The sequence below is a fragment of the Enhydra lutris genome, unplaced genomic scaffold (assembly GCF_002288905.1).
Source record: "Enhydra lutris kenyoni isolate GAN:26980312 unplaced genomic scaffold, ASM228890v2 scaffoldscaffold8, whole genome shotgun sequence".
Classification (NCBI taxonomy): Eukaryota; Metazoa; Chordata; class Mammalia; order Carnivora; family Mustelidae; genus Enhydra; species Enhydra lutris.
In genome coordinates this window covers 9,995,473-10,014,962 of record NW_019154092.1, presented here as the reverse complement: position 1 = coordinate 10,014,962, position 19,490 = coordinate 9,995,473, and the positions used below count along the sequence as shown (strand labels likewise).

General features: G+C 42.8%; 1 protein-coding gene across 1 annotated transcript in view; it reads right to left on the bottom strand.

Moving 5' to 3' along the window:
• Nucleotides 1-1,783: 1,783 nt before the first annotated feature.
• LOC111142456 (laminin subunit alpha 1) overlaps nt 1,784-19,490 on the bottom strand; it is a 126,471-nt gene continuing 108,764 nt past the window's right edge. Inside the window, exons 52-63 of the mRNA XM_022495618.1 lie at nt 17,554-17,668; nt 17,189-17,359; nt 14,775-14,926; nt 13,875-14,060; nt 12,329-12,464; nt 11,084-11,196; nt 7,845-8,034; nt 7,149-7,307; nt 6,463-6,616; nt 5,191-5,324; nt 2,647-2,869; nt 1,784-2,137 (exon numbers count right to left, since the gene is read on the bottom strand). Coding sequence (XP_022351326.1) covers nt 1,977-2,137; nt 2,647-2,869; nt 5,191-5,324; nt 6,463-6,616; nt 7,149-7,307; nt 7,845-8,034; nt 11,084-11,196; nt 12,329-12,464; nt 13,875-14,060; nt 14,775-14,926; nt 17,189-17,359; nt 17,554-17,668 — 1,894 coding nt within the window. The 3' untranslated portion in view covers nt 1,784-1,976. The remainder of the gene's footprint in view (nt 2,138-2,646; nt 2,870-5,190; nt 5,325-6,462; nt 6,617-7,148; nt 7,308-7,844; nt 8,035-11,083; nt 11,197-12,328; nt 12,465-13,874; nt 14,061-14,774; nt 14,927-17,188; nt 17,360-17,553; nt 17,669-19,490) is intronic.

The window sequence follows — 19,490 nt, the reverse complement described above, 5'->3', positions numbered from 1 at the left end:
CTTGTTGTAGGTTTTGTTTTTAAAGTCTATCTAGTCTGATATAAGTGTTGCTTTTTTTCCCCCCACCATATTTGCATGGTGTATCTTTTTCCATTCCTTCACTTTCAATCTGTATGTGTCTTTAGTTTTGAAGTGAGTCTCCTGTAGGGATCCTGTAGATGGGTCTTGTTTTTGATCCATTCTGCCTCCATATTTCTTTTGATTGGAGCATTTAGTCCATTTACATTTAAAGTAGCTATTGCTATTTTATTCATTATTTTTAGTGGTTTTTGTAGTTCTTTTCTGTCCCTTCTACTCTTGTTCTCTTTTCTTGCAATTGAGGACATTCTATAGTGTCATGTTTGGCTTTCTTTCTCCTTATGTATCAGATGCTTTGGGTTTTTGGTTCATATGTAGGATCCTAAGTATACAGCAATGTATATTAAGTTGATGGTTAAGTGTGAACACGTTTTAAAAGAACTTTTTTTTTTTACTCCTTTTGTGTATACACTCATTTTACATCTTTTTACTCATAATTTTGTTTGAATTAAGACCTTTTGTTTTCCATTTAAAGAAGTCCCTTTAACAGTTCTTATAAGGCACTTTAGTGATAATGAACTCCTTTAACTTTTGTTTGGGAAATTATTTCTCTCTAAATTCTGAATGCTAATCTTGCTGGGTAGCGTATTCTGTTGTAGGTTTCAGCCTTTCAGCGTGAACATGACATGCCACTCCTCTCAGGCCTGCAAAGTAGTTGCTGAAAAATCAGCTGATAGCCTTATAGGGTTTCCCTTGTACATAAAATTTTGCTTTTCTTTTGCTGCTTTAAAATTGTCTATCTTTAACCTTTGTGTTCAGGTGTGTTCTCATGTTCAGTTTGTTTGGATCTCTCAGTACTTCTGGATACCTTTACTTCCCCAGTAGCTGTTATGTCTACAAATAAGGTTTCTGCTCCTTTCTCTCTGTCATCTTCTTCTAAGATCCTTATAAATGTTCACTTGATATTGTCCAAGAGGGCCCTTAATCCATCCTCATTTTCTTAAATGCTATTTTTCTTATTGCTCTTCAGCCTGGGTGCTTTTCATTACCCTTTCACATCACTGATCTGTTCTTCTGCATCTGCTCATCTACCTTTGATTCCTTGAAGGTATTTTTTCAGTTATTTCAATTGTGATTGGTTCTTTTTTGTATCTTCTCTTTGTTGAAATTCTGAGTTTTTACTTTTTTCTCCATTCTGATGAGCATCTTTAAGAACAGTATTTTGAACTCTACAAGGCATATTGTTTATCTCCATTTCATTTAGTTCTTTCTCTGAGTTTTTGGTTGTTCTGTGGGGAACATGTGCCCGTCTTCTCATTTTGTTTGAGTTTCAGTGCTTGACCCTCTGAATGAGGCAGATCATACTTCTGAACTTGCAAGGATGGTCTTATGTATGGTCATCTCCTGTGTAGACTCTCTGTGCCTGCTGACTTTGGCTGGCTGACTGGAGCTTGTCTGGTGTGGCACTCTGGGCTAGGGTTGCCCTGGTGCGATGGCCAGAGCTGACATGGGCAGGGCTGTCCCAGAGTGCTAGGTAGAGGGCATCCTAGCAGGACAGCAGAAGCTGAAGTGGATGTGGGCTGGGGGTTTTCAGGGCTCTCCATGCAGTGCAGTCTTGTGGGGCAGCTATTGCTGAGGCAGATGCAGTTGTGACTGGACCAGACTCAGTACTTTATTTTTATGAAGCTCAAATGCAAAACATGAAAAACTCTCAAGTAATCAACAGACTATTCAGTGTTTAGGAAGAAAGAGCCAATGAATTCAATTTACATTTTCAACTATTTAATAGAGGTATTTGTTGTGTATATGATTTTAGTTTAATAGAAACACAAAATTTTTCTCTGGAAACACTTAACCTGAGTGGAAAATGAAATCAGAACTGAAGAGATTTTGATGCACAAAAACAATTCTCCTCCAACTATAAGCAATGATTCCCAGCTATGGAGTTTCTCTGCAGTTCAGGGTTCAGACCCAGGACAGGAATGAGGGAACACTCCTTGCAGGTCAAAAGCTCTGCTGAAGTCATAGGATTGTACTTGTGGGCCCTTAATCAGAGTGAGCTTTCTCAAACAACCCCGGAAGGAGGTCTGGCTGCTCAGGCAATTTTGCTTCACGTCAGCTGTTAAAGAAGAAAGCAGATGTCTTCTTTAATTTTGCTAAATGACAGCAATAGCACAGTCGGAACAAAAATGATGTCAAGTGGTATCTCTATCAAAATTAGAATATTACTCTCCCACAATAGAAGGCAATGAAAATTTTAAGTCACAACTGTACCTTAACCAAGTCACAACTTATGTATTAATTATTTGTAATAATTACTTGGAACCTCTGAAATGCATAATTCAAATCCGGAATTAGTGTGAGAAGTTAAGATCATGTTTGTCCCCTAAAATGATTTCCTACTCTGGGGGTCACCTTGGTGAAGTCATCTAGCTTACTTTACATGGGATTATGTGTGTTATTTTAAATTTCCAAGAATTCCTAGGTAATTGAAATAACCTAAAAATGTAAAGGATTTGTCATCCAAACTATTTTTATTAAGTGCTATTCTATATCCACCTGAACTAAGACTTCCTTAGTGACAATGCTTTTTAAAACTGAGTGAGCCAGGCAGACATCCATACGTACCAGGATAGCCACCGACATAAATAGGATTGTTGGTGTCTGCCGAGGTGGACTGGGTATACGGACTTTCAGCACGAACTGCATTCCCATCAACAATCAGAACCAAGCGGTGTTTGCTTTTCTGAGCTTGAAGTGTGTGCCATTTTCCATCGCAGAGAGCAGTGGTAGTTTTGGGCTTGTATGTGGCTGTTATCCTACCGGCACCATTGTTAACGTGAAACAAGATCTAGACCAGCAAGACACAGACAAATACCTTGGTAAATTCTTCCATATCTAAGGAACACAATCCATTTATATAATGCTCTTGAAGTGGATAAAATCCCAAAATTCTAAAAAGGAAGACAAACTATGAAATACTGATTTTGAAAAATAGCCTCTAAAGGATTCAGATTTTATTACTCCCCAAATTACAGAAAGGACCAGTGACCACCTCCATGGGAATAAGCCTGAACCACTGTTTTTGCACTACATTCTCAAATCAGAGGCTCATATTCAGGATAGCAGGAGCTGATGGGTTGACTGAGGGTCAGTTCGTAGCAGTTGACTAGCACCTATGAAGGAATGTTTACTCGCTATCTTCTGACAGACTGTAGGCACTCTACCATAGCAAGTGGTAACACACACAAAATCTGTGACTTGCAACAAAAGATGGCAGGGAAGACTTGCAAGCATACCATGGTAAGGTTCTTATGCTGTATGTGAGGTGGGGTAGTGTATTCTGAGGTAGACTGTAACAAATTGTAGATTATAAACCCTTGGGTGACAGCTAGGCATAGTTTTAATGGAAAAATAATAGAGGTAAAATATACATCAGAAATTACATTTTTGGCAACTGTTCTACTTCTGGTAACATTTTACATATGTCACATTTTTTCAAAATTCTTTTGAAGTGCAGATGAGGAAGAATTTGGCTGCAAGCCCTACTGCAGAGAGGCAAGCAGTATGATGTCGAGGCAGCTCTGTGTAGACATGAGGATGAAATAAGAGGGAGTGAAAGGGTGAAGGGTAAGGGATACTTTCTTATATCCTCATTCCCATTCTAGGATGTCCTAGGAGCCAGAAACCCAGTGGGGGAATAAGCAGAGTTACTAGAAACAAGCAAGTAAGATTGGGAAAAAATCTAGGGTACAAAGACTTGTTCCTTCCCTTGCAGGAGGCAGTAGCTTAAGAAGATTTAAGCATTGGTCCCAGAGCAACACAAGTTGACCACAGTGCAAGAGAAGTGGTGCAAAGTGCAGTTGGGTAGACTGGATTTGAGAGACCCTCTTCCGCCCCTCCCTGACCTAGGAGTTGGCTGGCAGAAAATCCCCAGTTCTCATATGGCAGAAGATGGCTAAAGAGGAAGAGGCAGCAGTGCTCCTGACCGGATGGGAGGGCTGATCTGCAAGGGATGCTGGACAAAGCTCCAGGATCAGTCCTCACACACTGGTGATGCTGAGACCTCAGACCACTCCTTACAGTCTGCACAAAAGACTTGGTTGTGCCTGAAAACTAGGAGACTCAAGTCATACCTCTACTACTGTCAAGAGAGAGCTTGCAGAAAAGAAAAAAGACAAGGAAGACTCATCTTGCCTGCACCCAGATGGCCCCAGCAGGGTGAAGAAGGAGAACGAGGAGAAACTCTGGAAGAAGTTTTCAAGCAAAAGAGACTAAGGTACTGCTAATTGTTAAATTTATTTTATTCCCAACATGAGAAGGACTGGAAGCTAAAAAGCAAAAGCAGAGTAGTTGTAGAAAAAATTTGTTTTTTGCATTGAGAAAAATTAGATGATGGTATATCCATCCCATGGAATACTCTGCAATAAAAAGAAATGAACTGTTGACACATACAAGCCAGATCAACTACCAGGAAATGAGGTTGAGTGTAAAAAGCCAATTTCAAGAGGATACAGGCTGCATCGTATGGTTTATATAACGATTATGAAATAACAGAGAGCTGCAGAACAGATTTGTGGTTGCCCAGCATTAGGGAGGCACTTGGTGTAGATATGAAGGGCTGGCCCCACAGAGCATTGTGGTAATAGTACAATTAAGTGTCTTGATTGTGAGAGTGGATACATAAAGCTAAACAAGATATACATAATAAAATTGTATAGAGCTACACACACCTGTACACATACAACTGGTGTAACTTAAAAAAAAGTCTGGATTGTGCCAATGTCAATTTCATGGATTTGATGTTGCATTAGAGTTATGCAAGCTGATAACCCTGGAGGAGCCTGGGGGAAGGGTGCAACAGGACCTCCCTGAACATGTTACTCTAACTTGTTCTCAGCCTATAATTATTTCCAAATAAGTTAACAAATATTAGGGAGGGTAAGAGCATCAGTTTGGCAACTTTCAGATGGTGTAGTATAGTTGTAATTTTGCTTTAAATTTAATTTCAATTCTTTTGTCATTTGTAATCTTTTTAGGATTAATTGAACCTTTTCTGCACTCCATTGAAATGGATCATGGGAATCTGGATCTAGGTATTCCTACTGTTTCTTAGTTGCTCTGTTTCTGACCCTGGGGTAACCAGAAAGCTCACCGAGATCAAGCACCTACCTTGCCATTTACAATCTCTAATCCGATGGCATCTACTTTGGCGCTGCTGATCCCCAGAAGGACACCGTTTTCAGAGGTGGTACGAAATTCCAGTGTGATGTTTACATCTGATCGGACTTTGTAGCCTTCCTTGACTGAAGAATACAAAGGTAACCTCCAGTTAGGGGTGAGCCTGGCCCAAGAAGGCTCAGGGTCAAAGAGGTTATGGGCTGGCTGGCTGTGCATTTTGGCTCTAGCTCTTTCATCCTCACCAGCAAGTCATTTTCACCCTCTGAACCTCAGCTTCCTCATCTGTAAGATGAAGTGATGCTCTTAAAGAAGACCTATGCCATCATCAGGGCTAAGCCAGACTAGAGTCAGGGCAGGCCCATCCTTTCATCTAGAGCCACAGAGGGAAAAAGCAGAAGGATTTGATCCATAGAATCCCATCATCATCTAGCCAGGAATAGTCCATTCTGTTTTCCCAGTACTGGGTCTGTCATCATTTACTGAGAAGATTAGCACTCACACAGGATTTTTTAAAGTGGGGTGTAATTAAATGGATATTTTATTTAGGTGATAGGAAAACTGAAAAACCAAACTGGGGATATGTGGCAGGCAAGCGTTCAGTCCAGGGTTAAAGGGGAATTGGGACTGAAAGAAAGATGTGTGCTTGCTCTTCCCTCTGCCCACCCACCCACCCCTAATCTCCCACCAGAGCCTCCCTGGAAGCCAGAGAAGTGTGAGTCCCTGTGGTAGAAAGCAGAACAGAGCTCAAGAGGAGCATGGTCCTGAGTGCAAGTAGGAGTTTAACCAAAAAGCCTTGAGGAATTTGCATTCTAAGGCATTTTCGACATTTAAATTCTTCTACTTAGGATCAATATTTTTAACAATCTCAATGGAGTCATTTTCTGCATCAGACCTGACTTGATTTGGCTGGTCTAGATATTTTATGCTGATTTTTGTCAAAGACATTTATTAACTTGGGCAGTGACAATATGCCTTACATAATTCAGGGGAAGTACAGATGAAACCAGTACCACATGAAAGCCCTCTGCCAGGAGGTGCAGCATTGCTGGTGGGAGTGAGCCTGCATCAGGCCATCTGGAGAGCATGCAAGGGAGAAGGCTTTTGTATTGGAAGTTGAGAAATCTGGATAAACTGGAACACTTAATTCACTGTTGTCTTGCTACAGGCCTGTCCAGGAGGCCTGTCCTAGCATTTCATTCTTGGATTAATATCAGAGTGCAGGCTAATAAACCCAAAGATTTCTTTCATGTTGATAATACATACCAAGAGCTGCATATCCACTTCCTTCAAAGAAAGTTCCTTCCTGGACCACTGCATAGCACCTAGTTACTGAAAATGCAGACACTGGCCTTTCCTTGTCCAGCTGTTTGCCATTCACTGTCACCTCCCCGATGCAGGCAGGGACACTATGGGTGATCTAAAACAAATGATAGGACAATAGATGCTCTAAGTATAATGAAAGTATAATGAGAAGGCCAGTTTTTCCTCTGTTTCACCAAAACATTAAAATATCAGCTTTCGGTTTTTAAAATCAGATTTCCACAATAGTCTACATAAACATATAACTGAAAGAAAGCTACTAGCTAGTAGGATTTGGCTTTCAGTAAAGCTGTTTTCTGTGATTTGGGTTAAGTAGTGTGGAATTCAAGAATGCTGGGTTTTCTAATCTGCAAATACAAATCCACTAGTTTTCCTGAATTGTACCAAGGCTAAATGGCTGTGCAAAGGGAAATGTTCATTAACTAACAGGTAGGAAAGTCTGGCTGAGCTTCAAGGGCTTCTAAGGGGAAGCCCAAACACAAAATCTGGGGACAAGATTTTAAAAGGTTTTATCATGCAGCCAAGCCCTAGTCTCAAACAAGATAATTTAACAAGAATTTTCCTTTACAAAAGAAGACAAAAACACAGCCACAATAAAGGTAAAATGGGCTACAGAAAAAGCTGCTTACATTCCCAATGTTCCTGGCCCTGTAGTCAGAGGGAAGGCCTCCTAGGTACAGCTTTCCTTCCACATCCAACATGGTCCCATCTCCCACAGCAGTCACCGTGGGGGCCTCCTGGCCATCAACCATCATGAAGCCCTTTCTTTTAAAGTGCTCTGTCTTGACCTAGAACAAAATGAGAATATCCAGTTTTTAAGGAATCTGAGAAAACAACAGATATTTGTTTTGCAACATCTCTTCATTATTGCTATAAATAGCCTGAATGAGACCCTAAAGGATGGCTCCGATTTCCACACAGTTGGTGCTGAAGAGCCAGAGCCTGGCAGGAGATGGGGCAGGCACAGGTAAAGCACATATTAGAACAGGAAGTACTCCCGAGTCCTAGTTATAAGAAAGCAAATGCCGTGATCTAGGGGTGGGCTCATTCATCCCACAGATGGGTTTGATTTACTTCTCATCAAGTCAAGAACACTTTTGGAACCTTTCATTCATTCCACCACTGTCTGCCGAGTGCCTGTTAGGTGTCGGGCACTGAGCTAAGCCCTGGTCGTACTTCAGGATGTCGCAAAGGTCCCAGCCTGCAAGGATCTTACATGCTGTAGGGGAGATAGTACACACAAAGCAAGCTAGAGCATTTTCATGACCGTGAACTGGATGGAATAAAACTTAGCATGAGTGATTAAAAGCTTCCTGAGAGCATACCGTGTGCCATCTGCCATCATTGATCAGGGCAGGGTGGAAAACTGTTGTTCTGCCTTTCCCAAGATCAAACAGGAAGTGAAGGTGGCCCCCATGCAGCTGGAGTGTGGCATAATCAACTTGGTTCTGATGAGCCATGTAGTAAATCAGACCGCTGGAGGCGAATGTTCGGATACTTAGCTGAACTGAGAGCCTGGAGGAAAACAAGAGCTCGGCCCTCAGAAAGGAATAAACTTTCACTTTTAAAAATAACCTGAGAGAGAGAACCCAATCATTGTTTCAGTCTTTACATTGAAAGGTCTCAGCAGAGAATCATTCATTCATTCATCCATCCGTTCATCCAATTAATGGTTACCCTATATGTATATCTGCCAGGAACTGTTCTAGATGCTAAGGCTGAAGCAGTGAACATAGAGGAATGTCCTTTCTCCTACAAAAGTAATACCAGAAATCTATCAGATAAAACTGGGTCAAGAGAGGCGAACTGGTGGGTGGTTCTATTAAGTAGGCAGGCAGGCAGCTCTGAAAAGATGGTGTTTCCACTGAACTCTGAATGATAGGAGCAAGCCCTACAAAGCCCAGCAGGATAGACCTGCCTTACGTTTTTGGACAGCACAGAGTATGTGAAAACAATGGCCTGATTTGGCAGGACAGCCAGGAATTCCCTAGCAGGGCTCTAGGGACACGGCAGCCCACAGCAGTGGACAGAAGCTGGCATCTGGGTGGCTGTCGCAGAAGGGAGCACAGCACCACCAAAGCACTCAGGGACAAGGAAAGGAGAGTGTGGCCCTGCCCTCGTGGAGGGGGGGTTGGGGGGGGGGGCAGTATTTCCATCTGTACTGCAGTGGGGAGGCAGTCCTGAGGGGAGTGGGCAGGGCTTGACTGGCATCTTCAAAGGAACCTGTGCTGTGAAGAAGCCCTGTATGAGGCCAGGGGCCCAGCAGGCATTAGCAGGCAGCTGCCGCAACCATCCACAGAGTCCGGGTCCTGGTGGCTTCAACTGGGGGCTTGTGGGGGATGCAGGGGGGATGAACTAATTCATGAAATGTTCTGGAAGAAGAAGCAATAGGACCTGTACATGGACTGAATTTGCAGAGAGAGGGAATGAAAATAACCATCTCTAGTTTAGGGTCCTAGGCACCAAGAGGAAGGGTGCCGATGTCTACTGAAAGAGCAAAGATGGGACAGCAGGTTTAGAGGAAGACTGAATTCTTTCTTGGTATGTTGGTGTGGAGGGGCCAGTTGGGGATACACCTCCACAGTCCTAAGCAGAGGTCAGGGCTAGACGTGTGGGTGCTGGTACAAATAGAGGATATTTTAAAGCCATTGAAACACAGAAGTTCTTCTCTGATAGAAGAGGAACCAGTAGAGGAGACCGAGCAGAGAAGGGCAGAGAGAGCAGGAAATCAGGAGCATGTGGGGCTAAGACAGCCAAGTACCTGTGATAGTGCTGAGGTCCCAGCAAAGAAGGGCTCCCGGGATGCGGGCACAGCAGGTCTGGGATAACTGTGGCAAGAGCAATCAAGAAATGAGGGGAGGCTGACTGGGCGGGTGGAGAGGAACGAGAGAGAAAGGCAGACTGCCACAGGAGACAGCCTCCGTTTTTTTTGTTTTGTTTTTAAATAAGGCCGTTCTTTCAAGAAGTCTTGAAATAACAGCCAGGATACTGTGCGGGTAGGGTGGGATATGGAGTTTCTCAGAGTTTAAGTTAGGAACTACCAGAGTGGGAATGGTTACCAGCATAAACACAGTGTCTGGGTTTGAATCCCATTCTGCTGTGTGCCCTGAGCAGGTGACTTGACTTCCCTGTGCCTCAGTTTCCTCATCTATAAAAGAGCAAATAAAGAACATACCTTCCTCATAGAATAGTTATGAGTCAGGGGGTACAGTTAAATACTGACGGACAAGGATCTGCTCCTCTTGTTAACATTGATGCTGCTGAGGGTGATGGCTCTGAGAGAAGTGTTGGGCTCCAGAGGGCATAGAGGGGACAATAGGACCCCTCCTCTGTGGTAGCAGGGGAAGAGGTACAAGCTGCAGACAAAGGCAGGGGGTGCTCTTTCTGGTAGTGGACAGATGAGGGAGTTCTCTGTGTTCACTGAGGCAGTCATCGGCTGGGGCATAAAGAGTGGCTGTGGGGATTTTGAGTTTTGAGATGAGAGAAGCTATGAGAAGTAAAAAAAAAAAAAAAAAAAAAAAGTGAACATATTAGAGAACAGTACCAGCTGCCCATGTGATTTGGGAGTTCCAACTGAATTCGCTGGCTTCACGTCCAACCAGGGAGAAGAGATACACACTTCTACAATCTTGACCACCAGTTTGGGTCCTGACATGGATTAGCCAAGTAGCAGTTCTACCCAGGGCCAGTGTGCAAAGGAACACCAGTCATAATGGCATTGGGCCCATCCGGGTCAAGGATAAACTGTGCTGGGGTGCTGCAGGGGGGTGGTCTTGATACAGGGCTTTGAGGTCTTGATACAGTTGAGGAGCTGCTGGGATGGGAAGTAACAGAAAGGAGGCGGCGGTTGATTAATAGGATGCTTCAGATAGAGATTTTGGAGGTGGGCTGGTGTTTACAAAGTAGGGTAGAGTATGACCATGGGGAGAGGGTGGCTGAGGAGAGCCCTCTGACAGGAGTCAGAGGACTTGGAAGGTCAGACGTTGAGCTGCTGAATTCATGGAGAATGATGGCCTGAGCTGTGGAACAAAGACACTGAGTCAAGGTCTGAAGCCAGGGTGATGGAGGGGGCGGTAATGATGGGTGCAGTCTGAAGGATTTGGAGAAGTGGACAAATGTTGAATGTGGGCTGGCTAAGCCAAGCAAGGGTCCTTGGGGACAAGCAGGTGTGAGGGCAAGAAGGACCGGGCAGATTATTGTATGGCACCAAGGAGTTTGAGGGGTGCAGTGAGAGAGTTTGGGGGGATGATTTGATCAGATTAGTAAGTGCTTACAATAGAGTAGGGTTGAAAATCCAGATGCTGATAGATGCGAAGAACTTGAGATTCTAGAATAAGAGGAATTTAGAGAGATAACCTATGTGCTTTCCTACATTCATATACAGGGGCAGCAACCGGCCTTCCTCAGAAGGGGTAAGAACAAACCACAGGGACCCCACTGAACCACATCTGAAGCATCAGTTGTGCACAAGGCCTGCATTCCTGTTCTCTGCCTTCTCACCGCTGAGGAATACCTCCCTGTTCATCTAAGAGACGCCTAATAAAGACTTCAGAACAATACCCACCTCTTTCTGACAGCCAGCTGATTGAAAGGCAACACGAAATGGCTGCTTTGCATGAGGCCAAACTGGTGAGCACTGGGGATATAGTCTGGGGCTCTGTCCATAGCACACTGTTCCTGTAATAAGAGATGCAGACAGACTCTCACCACAGAGCCAGGACCGCCTCTGACATGTACAAGTTTTTCCCTAAAGAAAACCTCTCTGAGGCAATTGGATTGGAACACCAACGGCTACAAATATGTGTTGGCACAGACTCAGTCTTTGCTTTGAATAGTTTACGTGCTATCTCTTCATCTCTGAGAAGACAATTAGAGCTTCTGGCTTTCACCTCAGTCCCACTCAGGTTTGTTTAAAATTCCCCTGAATTTTCATCAGGGGAAGGGCCAGAGGGTATCTGCAGCCACAGGCGTGGCTACAACCTCTGCACCAGGAAACAGACCCAGCAGGGCCTCTGGGGGGGGGGGGGTGTCTGATGCCTCCCAGGCAGTAGCAGGGGAGGTCGGACTGCAGCCACTGTGGGAGGGGGTCTGCTTGGGAACAGCGCCCTCTACACAGTGAGTCCGAACCACGTGAGGCCTCACACTCCCATATCTGGCTTCTGGGAGAGGGAGGGGTGGGTTCGGATGCTACCAAGAGAGCAGGCTGGAAGTCCAAGATGGGCTAGGTTGGAAGGTACTGCTCTTTGCATGACTGTTTCACCGTCTACGTGATTAGAGTACATGCTTTAACCAAGGAAGTGGAGGAACCAGAAAAAAGAAAATGAAAACCAGTAACTGCCATTAAAAATATTTGGTCAATACATACACGGTGGAATCCTACTCAGCTGTCAAAAAGAATGAAATCTCGCCATTGGCAGGGATGTGGGCAGAGCTACAGTGTGATGCCAAGGGGAATGAGCTGCCGAGCGTGTGAGGGGAACGCGTCAGAGAAGGACTGTATGGTCTCACGCACATGTGCAATTTAAGAGCTAAAACAGATGAACATATGGGAAGGGAGGGGGAAAAAAAGAGAAACCATAAGAGACTTAATGATAGAGAACAAACTGATGATGGCTGGAGGGGGGACTTGTGAGGGATGGGCTCGATGGAGGGGGTGCATCGAGGAGGGCATGCGATGCATCTAACACCCAGTGCTCAGCACAGCTGAGAAACTGTTGAACACTACATCTGAGGCTAATGATGCACTGCTCTATGTGGGCTAATTGAATTAAAAAAAAAAAAAAAAAAGATTAAGGAACGCCCCTCTTACCAGACGTGGTAAAGGCTGGAGCTCTGGCAGGCGCTCACTGTCCTCTCCGTGAAGAGTGAGCTTCGCCCTTTCTGAAAGCAAGCAGGTGTCTAAGTCCACCTGTTCATTGCCAGCCGCACTTGTGAAATCCAAATGTCTAGATACAGAGTTTTTACAAAATTAAGATACTGCAAGTCAACACAGGAACCAACATCATTTGATTATTGAACACTAAAATCCATGAAAAACCATCAATCTATTACTCTTAGAGTAACCAAATGGACTGTATTCCACAGCAACTAGAAGTCCGTCTATCTTATCCTCTTGTTTGATTCTTTGGCCCACCCCACTCCAGGCCCTCCCCATGTTGTCTACCTGGCCATCCCCCTCCAGAGTGGGCTCGAATGCTGTCCGCTCCTCCTGCAGCCGGGGCAGAGCTAAGGGAAAGACTATGGTTCTCGTCCTCAACAGTAGTGCACTCTGTCCTCAGTTAAACACTGATTTCTTTATTATAGGTTTGCATCTGCCAGGAAGTCATGAATTACACTTGTCCTCCTTCCCTTCACTCTGTAGCCCTTGCAACATGTCCCATCTACATGTACCCTCTTGGTACTTTCTGAGGACATGGCTGTGAATGGCACAGAAACATTTCTGCTTATGGTTTTCCCAGCCTCATCGCTTTCAGGAGGAAGACGACGAATCAATTGTGTATTCATAAACAGAGAACTGGGTGAATAAAGTAATCAACTGTACAAATGAGTAAACCAAGGCTCTGACATTAGAATTGTGCTGAAACCCAATGTACTTTTATTCTTTTACATTTCAAGGACTCTTAAGAGGTTCTTTTACAGAGGACACGGTGACCCTCAAAGATCCAAGTCCTTGTTTGAGGTCTCAAAGTAAAATCAGCCACCCAGCTAGGAGGGGAGCTTCAGCCTCCTGATGCCCCCCGCAAACTCTGGTTCCATAGCCCCCCCCTGCCCCCGCAGATCAGCACAGCATCTGACCCACCAGCACTCCTACCTATGCAGAGGGTGACTGAGGAAGAAATAACTGCCTGTGGGCACATGTCAGTTCTCTTCCTCCTCATGAGCTCCACAGAGGAAACAGACTAAGAGTTCATTAGACAGTCATTGTTTTATGAGGAACTATTAATAATCTGAAGCTGTAAGGAGCCCAGCTGTAAAGGTTCCTTTAAAGCTGTGAGCTCAAGACAGCAAGAAACTTGCATCACAAAATCTCTGTTCCCTGGAATTCATGTCAAAAGTGTATTTGACCTCTGATGTTTATTGATAGTCCTATAGAGCTAATGTTCAATGGTTTTTGTTTTTTTGTTGTTGTTGTTTCTTGTTTTCTTAATTCTAGGATTACCAGATCTATCCATCATTCTAATCCAGTAAAATCCATGTAGGTGACTGTTGTGATAGAACAATGGGATTCACTTTTTATTCAGAAACTTAGGATTTTAGGCAATCTCAACAGCAGAGTTAGCAGATCAGTGTCAGTACTCAGCAATAAAAGATTTCTAGGAAGTGCAGAAACATGTTGAGAGCTCGGTTACACTTACTCCATATTAAAGATCAGGTTTTTGATACAGCCATGGAATGATTTTCTCATCTTGAGCACTGAGTTCCCCTCCTCCTCTGGAATCCCCCCTATGTACAGCTTGGATACATTTATTGCCTTGCTTTCTGTTGAGGGGCCCAACTTCATTTCTATAGGATTGGTCTCATCCATTTGGATAGTGATAACTCTAAAAGGTCAAAGGAGAAAAGAAAAGCTTTTAAATATAATGAAACATACTGTCTATTTTAATATATAATTTCACAAGTTCATTCTGAATGATTAAAGTTCATACTGAAGGATAAATTTTAACATGACACTATGTGAATAAAAAGGCGAATCTTGAAAATGAAAACTTACAATTGAACATTCTCCCCAAATGAATGGGTGTTATTAAATACTGTTGAATTCAATTGCTTTTTGGAGGGTATTTTTTTTTTTTTTTACTTTAATGAAATAATCCAGCATGCTTTGAAAATATTTGGTCTATAGTTTCGGAAGGAAATACACAGGAATGTTGATATAACACTATTTACTATTTTAACTATTTACTATGCTACTATTTACTATTTTTCCATTTGCTATTTAGTATTGATATAATGTTATTTACTAACACTATGGTACTATTGGCCACAGAATTAATCTGATCTTAGACAATATATACTGGGCTCCAGAAAAGAGCAGGGTTAAGGTTTTTCAATTTTGAAAATTCCAAATATCTTACTTTGAAGCAGATGAAATTAATTTCTAGAAAGGTATTCTAGCAAGGTTCCAGAATTATTTTGGAGCTATAAAATCTCTGAATTCTCATGACCTCATACTAATCATCCCAATCATTTCACTGCGAAGAGTATCCTAACAAGGTTCCTGTTGGTGAGGTCACCATGCCCTTGTACACAAATACCTCCCGGTCCTTATCAGGGAAATGGAATGTTCTCGTCCGTCGCCATATGTGCCCTTGGGAGCACGCAGGAGAGCTCTTCTCAGGCTTGTTCCGTCCCCAGAGTTAATATGCACTTCTATGTGGCCCTCAATCAGCATGATGGAAAAGAAGGGCTGGGAAGGTTGCTAAGAGATTTCAGATTAAAAAAAAAAAACATTACTATGTGATTTTTTAAATTACTATCTTATGAAGGCAATGTAGAATATTAAGTAAGCAATTCATTAAGAATATCACTATCTCCATCTAACACAACTTTTGTATTTTATATATGGCCTTCTAATCTCTGCTCCTATTACTTATATTTGGCATTATGCTCATATCACTAACCATATCAGAGATTACCATTTCTACATAGCCTTCATGCTTTTTTTTTTTTTCAAAGATTTTATTTATTTATTTGACAGAAAGCGAGATCACAAGATCAGCAGGCAGAGAGAGGGGGGAAAGCTGTCTCCCCGCTGAGCAGAGAGCCTGATGTAGGGCTCCATCCCAGGACCCTGAGATCATGACCTGAGCCGAAGGCAGAGGCTTAACCCACTGAGCCACCCAGGTGCCCCAAGCCTTCACACTTTTTATTGCTATATTATGTGCCAACAAATAGATATGTTTGAAGTATTGATCAATTTTTTATTGTTAAAAATTTAGTTTCCATTTTTTTCTTACCGTACATAATGCTTTTGCCTGTGAAGTTGTTTCTAACATTTCTAAAAGTGGGATTAAAAGGTTTAAGAGTTTGGAACTTATTAAAGCTCTGAGAACTATTTTGCCACATTAAAAATAGCTCCACCAGAACTGGAATACGAGTGTCTCACAATCTCTTTGTGAGCCTTGGATGACAGCATACCATTTTGCTGACATAGCAGCAATCTTTGATTAGCAAGTGGTCCTGTTAAGAATGGTGGAGGAAAACAGTCTGCCAGTTCTTTCAAAAGTGAACCACAGAATTATCATGTGACCTAGCAAGTCCACTCCTAGGTACATATACCCAGAAGAACTCAAGGCACTCAAGATACCCAAACAAATACTTGTATGTGAATGTTCATAGCAGCATTATTCATAATAGCCAAAAATGTAGATACAGCCCAAATGTCCATCAGTGAATAAATTATGCCATGTACACACAGCAGAATATCAATTCAGCCATAAAAATGAAGTGCTGACACCTGCCACCACATGGATGAACCTCCAAAACACACCAAGCGGAAGACACGGACAATCACACCCTGTATGAGCCCATGTCTGTGAAATCTGGAGAACAGGGGGTTGATTCACCAATACAGAAAGAAGACTGGCGATCGCCAGGGATGGGGAGTGACCGCTTCATGACACAGGCTTCTATTTGGGATGACAAAAATGTTTTGGAACTAGACGGAGGAGATGGCCTCACAACACTGTGAAATACTCAATGCTACTAAATTGTTCACTTGAAATGGTTACTCTTATGGTCACTTGAAATGGTTACTTTTACATGAATTTCATCTCAACTAGGAAAAAAAGGAAAAGATAGGTAGAGTCCATACACCACTGTGTCATTGTTAGACCTTCTCTAAGTGGCTCGGGAGGCACGAGGGGTCCACAGACTGGTGTTCAGTCCTGGTTCTGACCTAAATCAGCTGTGTGACCTTGGACAGGATAATAAGGTTCTCTGAACCCATTTCCTCAGCAAAATGTAGGAAACAGCATTCACCCTGTGGTGTGGCTGTGATAATTACACAGCAGTGTCTGTGAAGTCTCACGCGCAGTAGAGGACAGCAGGCTGCGAGCTGCAGTTAGATGACCCCTACTTCATTGGACAAGGCATTAGCATTCTGTAAAGCCTCTTCAGATTGCATGATTTATGCAAGTTTGAGCAAAGGTAAGAGTAAATATCTATGCTCTTAAAATGGAATATAAATATGGAAAGCCATCAACTTTTCTCTCCTCCTACCACTGGTTCACTGTATTTATCACAGACCACATTTCTTTATATCCTATTTGTAGATAAGGGAAATTGTGCTTCTTGTAGCAGTGTACTAAAAAAACTATAAAAATTAAGGATTTACTACTGTCTTAGCCTTAAAGAGTAACAACCCTAACATAGAAAAAAGCCCAGTTTGTGCTATCTGAATGAGTTTGAAAAAAACTAGAGGTAGACAGCAAGTTATCTTCTCAGTAGCTAGACAAGGAAAATGGACTAAGTAACAGAGCAATCACCGATTCTGAGGGGAAAGACATTCAGCGGTGCAACTTCTACTTATCGAAATGCACACTCATAAGCAACTGGCCACACAGCTACAATAAATGTTCATCACTAAGTCATTCTCCACCTAGTGTTTCTCGAAGTCAATTCCTTCCTGAGCTCCTGGCTGAATAGCAATAATGTTTGAGCTACTTACCCCATGGGCCGGTAGATGACCCTGCTTCTCCCCCTGTCTGCCCAGGGCAACCAGGATGATGCCACTGCTGTTCTTGGTGGCAAATGTGGCCAGCAATTCCGATTCTGGTGACAAAGGCTTGGGTGACAGTTCAACGTAGCCTCCTTTCAAGAAGCTAACACTTCGGATAGGCTGGTCACAAAAGAGAGAAAGGAACACCATTAGGTCCACCTGAATGCTACATGGCCCATGGTGGGGGTTACTGCCAGTCTCCCCTTCATCTCTCTTCTGTCCCCCCACTGGCTTAGATTTTGTTACCTTACTACATGGGTAAGTCGGGGGACATTTATAGAAACTCATTCCAACATTAATAAAATGCTTCCCACCTCCAATATACAGCCTTTTCTCACTCCATAGGAATTTCTGAGTAAATCAAAAGTTGATCTGGCTATTTCCAGGTTTTTGATACAGCCCACATAGCTTTTGCTGGTGACACCTCTCCTGTGGGGAAGGGCATGAGAACAACAAAATTTGCATTTTATAACTCCATTTTTTTTATAGTTTACTTAAAAACAAGATCTTTTTTTATTATTATTGTTTCTTTTCAGTGTAATAGTATTGTTTTTTGCACCACACCCAGTGCTCCATGTAATAGATGCCCTCCCCAATATCCACCACCTGGTTCCCCCAACCTCCCACCCCCCGCCCCCACCCCTTCCATGAGAGACTATGGAAAAACAACCCTCAGGTTTTTCAGAGTCCATAGTCTCTCATGGTTCACCTTCCCTTCCAATTTCCCTCAGCTCCCTTCTCCTCTCCATCTCCCCATGTCCTCCATGCTATTTGTTATGCTCCACAAATCAGTGAAACCATATGATACTTGACTCTTTCTTCTTGACTTATTTCACTCAGCATAATCTCTTCCAGTCCCATCCATGTTGCTGCAAAAGTTGGGTATTCATCCTTTCTGATGGAGGCATAATACTCCATAGTGGATATGGACCACATCTTCCTTATCCATTCATCCGTTGAAGGGCATCTTGGTTCTTTCCACAGTTTGGCGACCGTGGCCATTGCTGCTATAAACATTGAGGTACAGATGGCCCTTTTTTTCACTACATCTGTATCTTTGGGGTAAATATCCAGTAGTGCAATTGCAGGGTCATAGGGAAGCTCTATTTTTAATTTGAGGAATCTCCACACTGTTCTCCAAAGTGGCTGCACCAACTTGCATTCCCACCAACAGTGTAAAAGGGTTCCCCTTTCTCCACATTCTCTCCAACACATGTTTCCTGTCTTGCTAATTTTGGCCATTCTAACTGGTTTATAACTCCATTTTTGAAAGAAGGAATAAAAATGGGTCTACAAGTAAAGACGATCTGCTTCTATATGTCATTCTGCAAAAACGTCTAGGTCTTCCTCTAAGAGGGATATTGATGGTGAAGACTTCAGGTCACATGAATGCTCTTCTTAGGACCAAGGAAAGGGGCTGAACTTAATGAGTTAGACTAAATTGCTACCTAAATAAAATGTTTACTATTTTAAGAGAAGATATTATAGTCACTGCAATTTAAATATACTCATTAAAACATGGGCCAATTACGAAAGACAGTATAGTTATAAGGAAATAGTAGCATGTAGACTGAAACCCAAGTTTCATGTAGGATAGAACATGGATATAAGCCACCCGTGGAAGCAGGTGTGGACAGAACTACTCCCTAGGATCACATGGTTACAGAAGTCATTGGCCATTGCCCAACTACATAGTCATGAACTTTGTCCTGAAAGAAATAATTGCATTTGGTAATGTCTAAGATTATCCAAATCCTGTTTCTTTGACTCCAAATCAGTATGTTATTTTTCTTCACAAGTTGCCACACTACTGGCTGGGGCGAGGTTCTCATATAACCAAGCTCTCATTTCCAAAGCATGGAGATGACGGAGTTATACTCTGAAGCATCAGCTAGTCACAGGAGAACTCTGAAGTCACATGGTTTCCAGTTAGAGTCCCATCTCATTTTTCTCTCTTCTGTGTTGAGCAATGAGCTGTAGACCAGTAGGCAACTACTTGATTTTGGATGTATTTTTACCTTTCTGGAACTCAGTTTCTTCTTTGTAAATGAAGAAGCTAGCCTTGATAGATACCCAAGTTCCTTCTAGCATAAAAGTCTGTGATTTGGGATATCTTCTTAGAAAATGGGACCTTTTCTCCACTGTCTACATTGTGTCCAATTAGGTCCAGCACAGATGAGGGGCAACACAGCTTGTTGCTACAGGAGTATCCACCCCTGCTGTCACTATGTGAGGAAACATCTAGAATCTG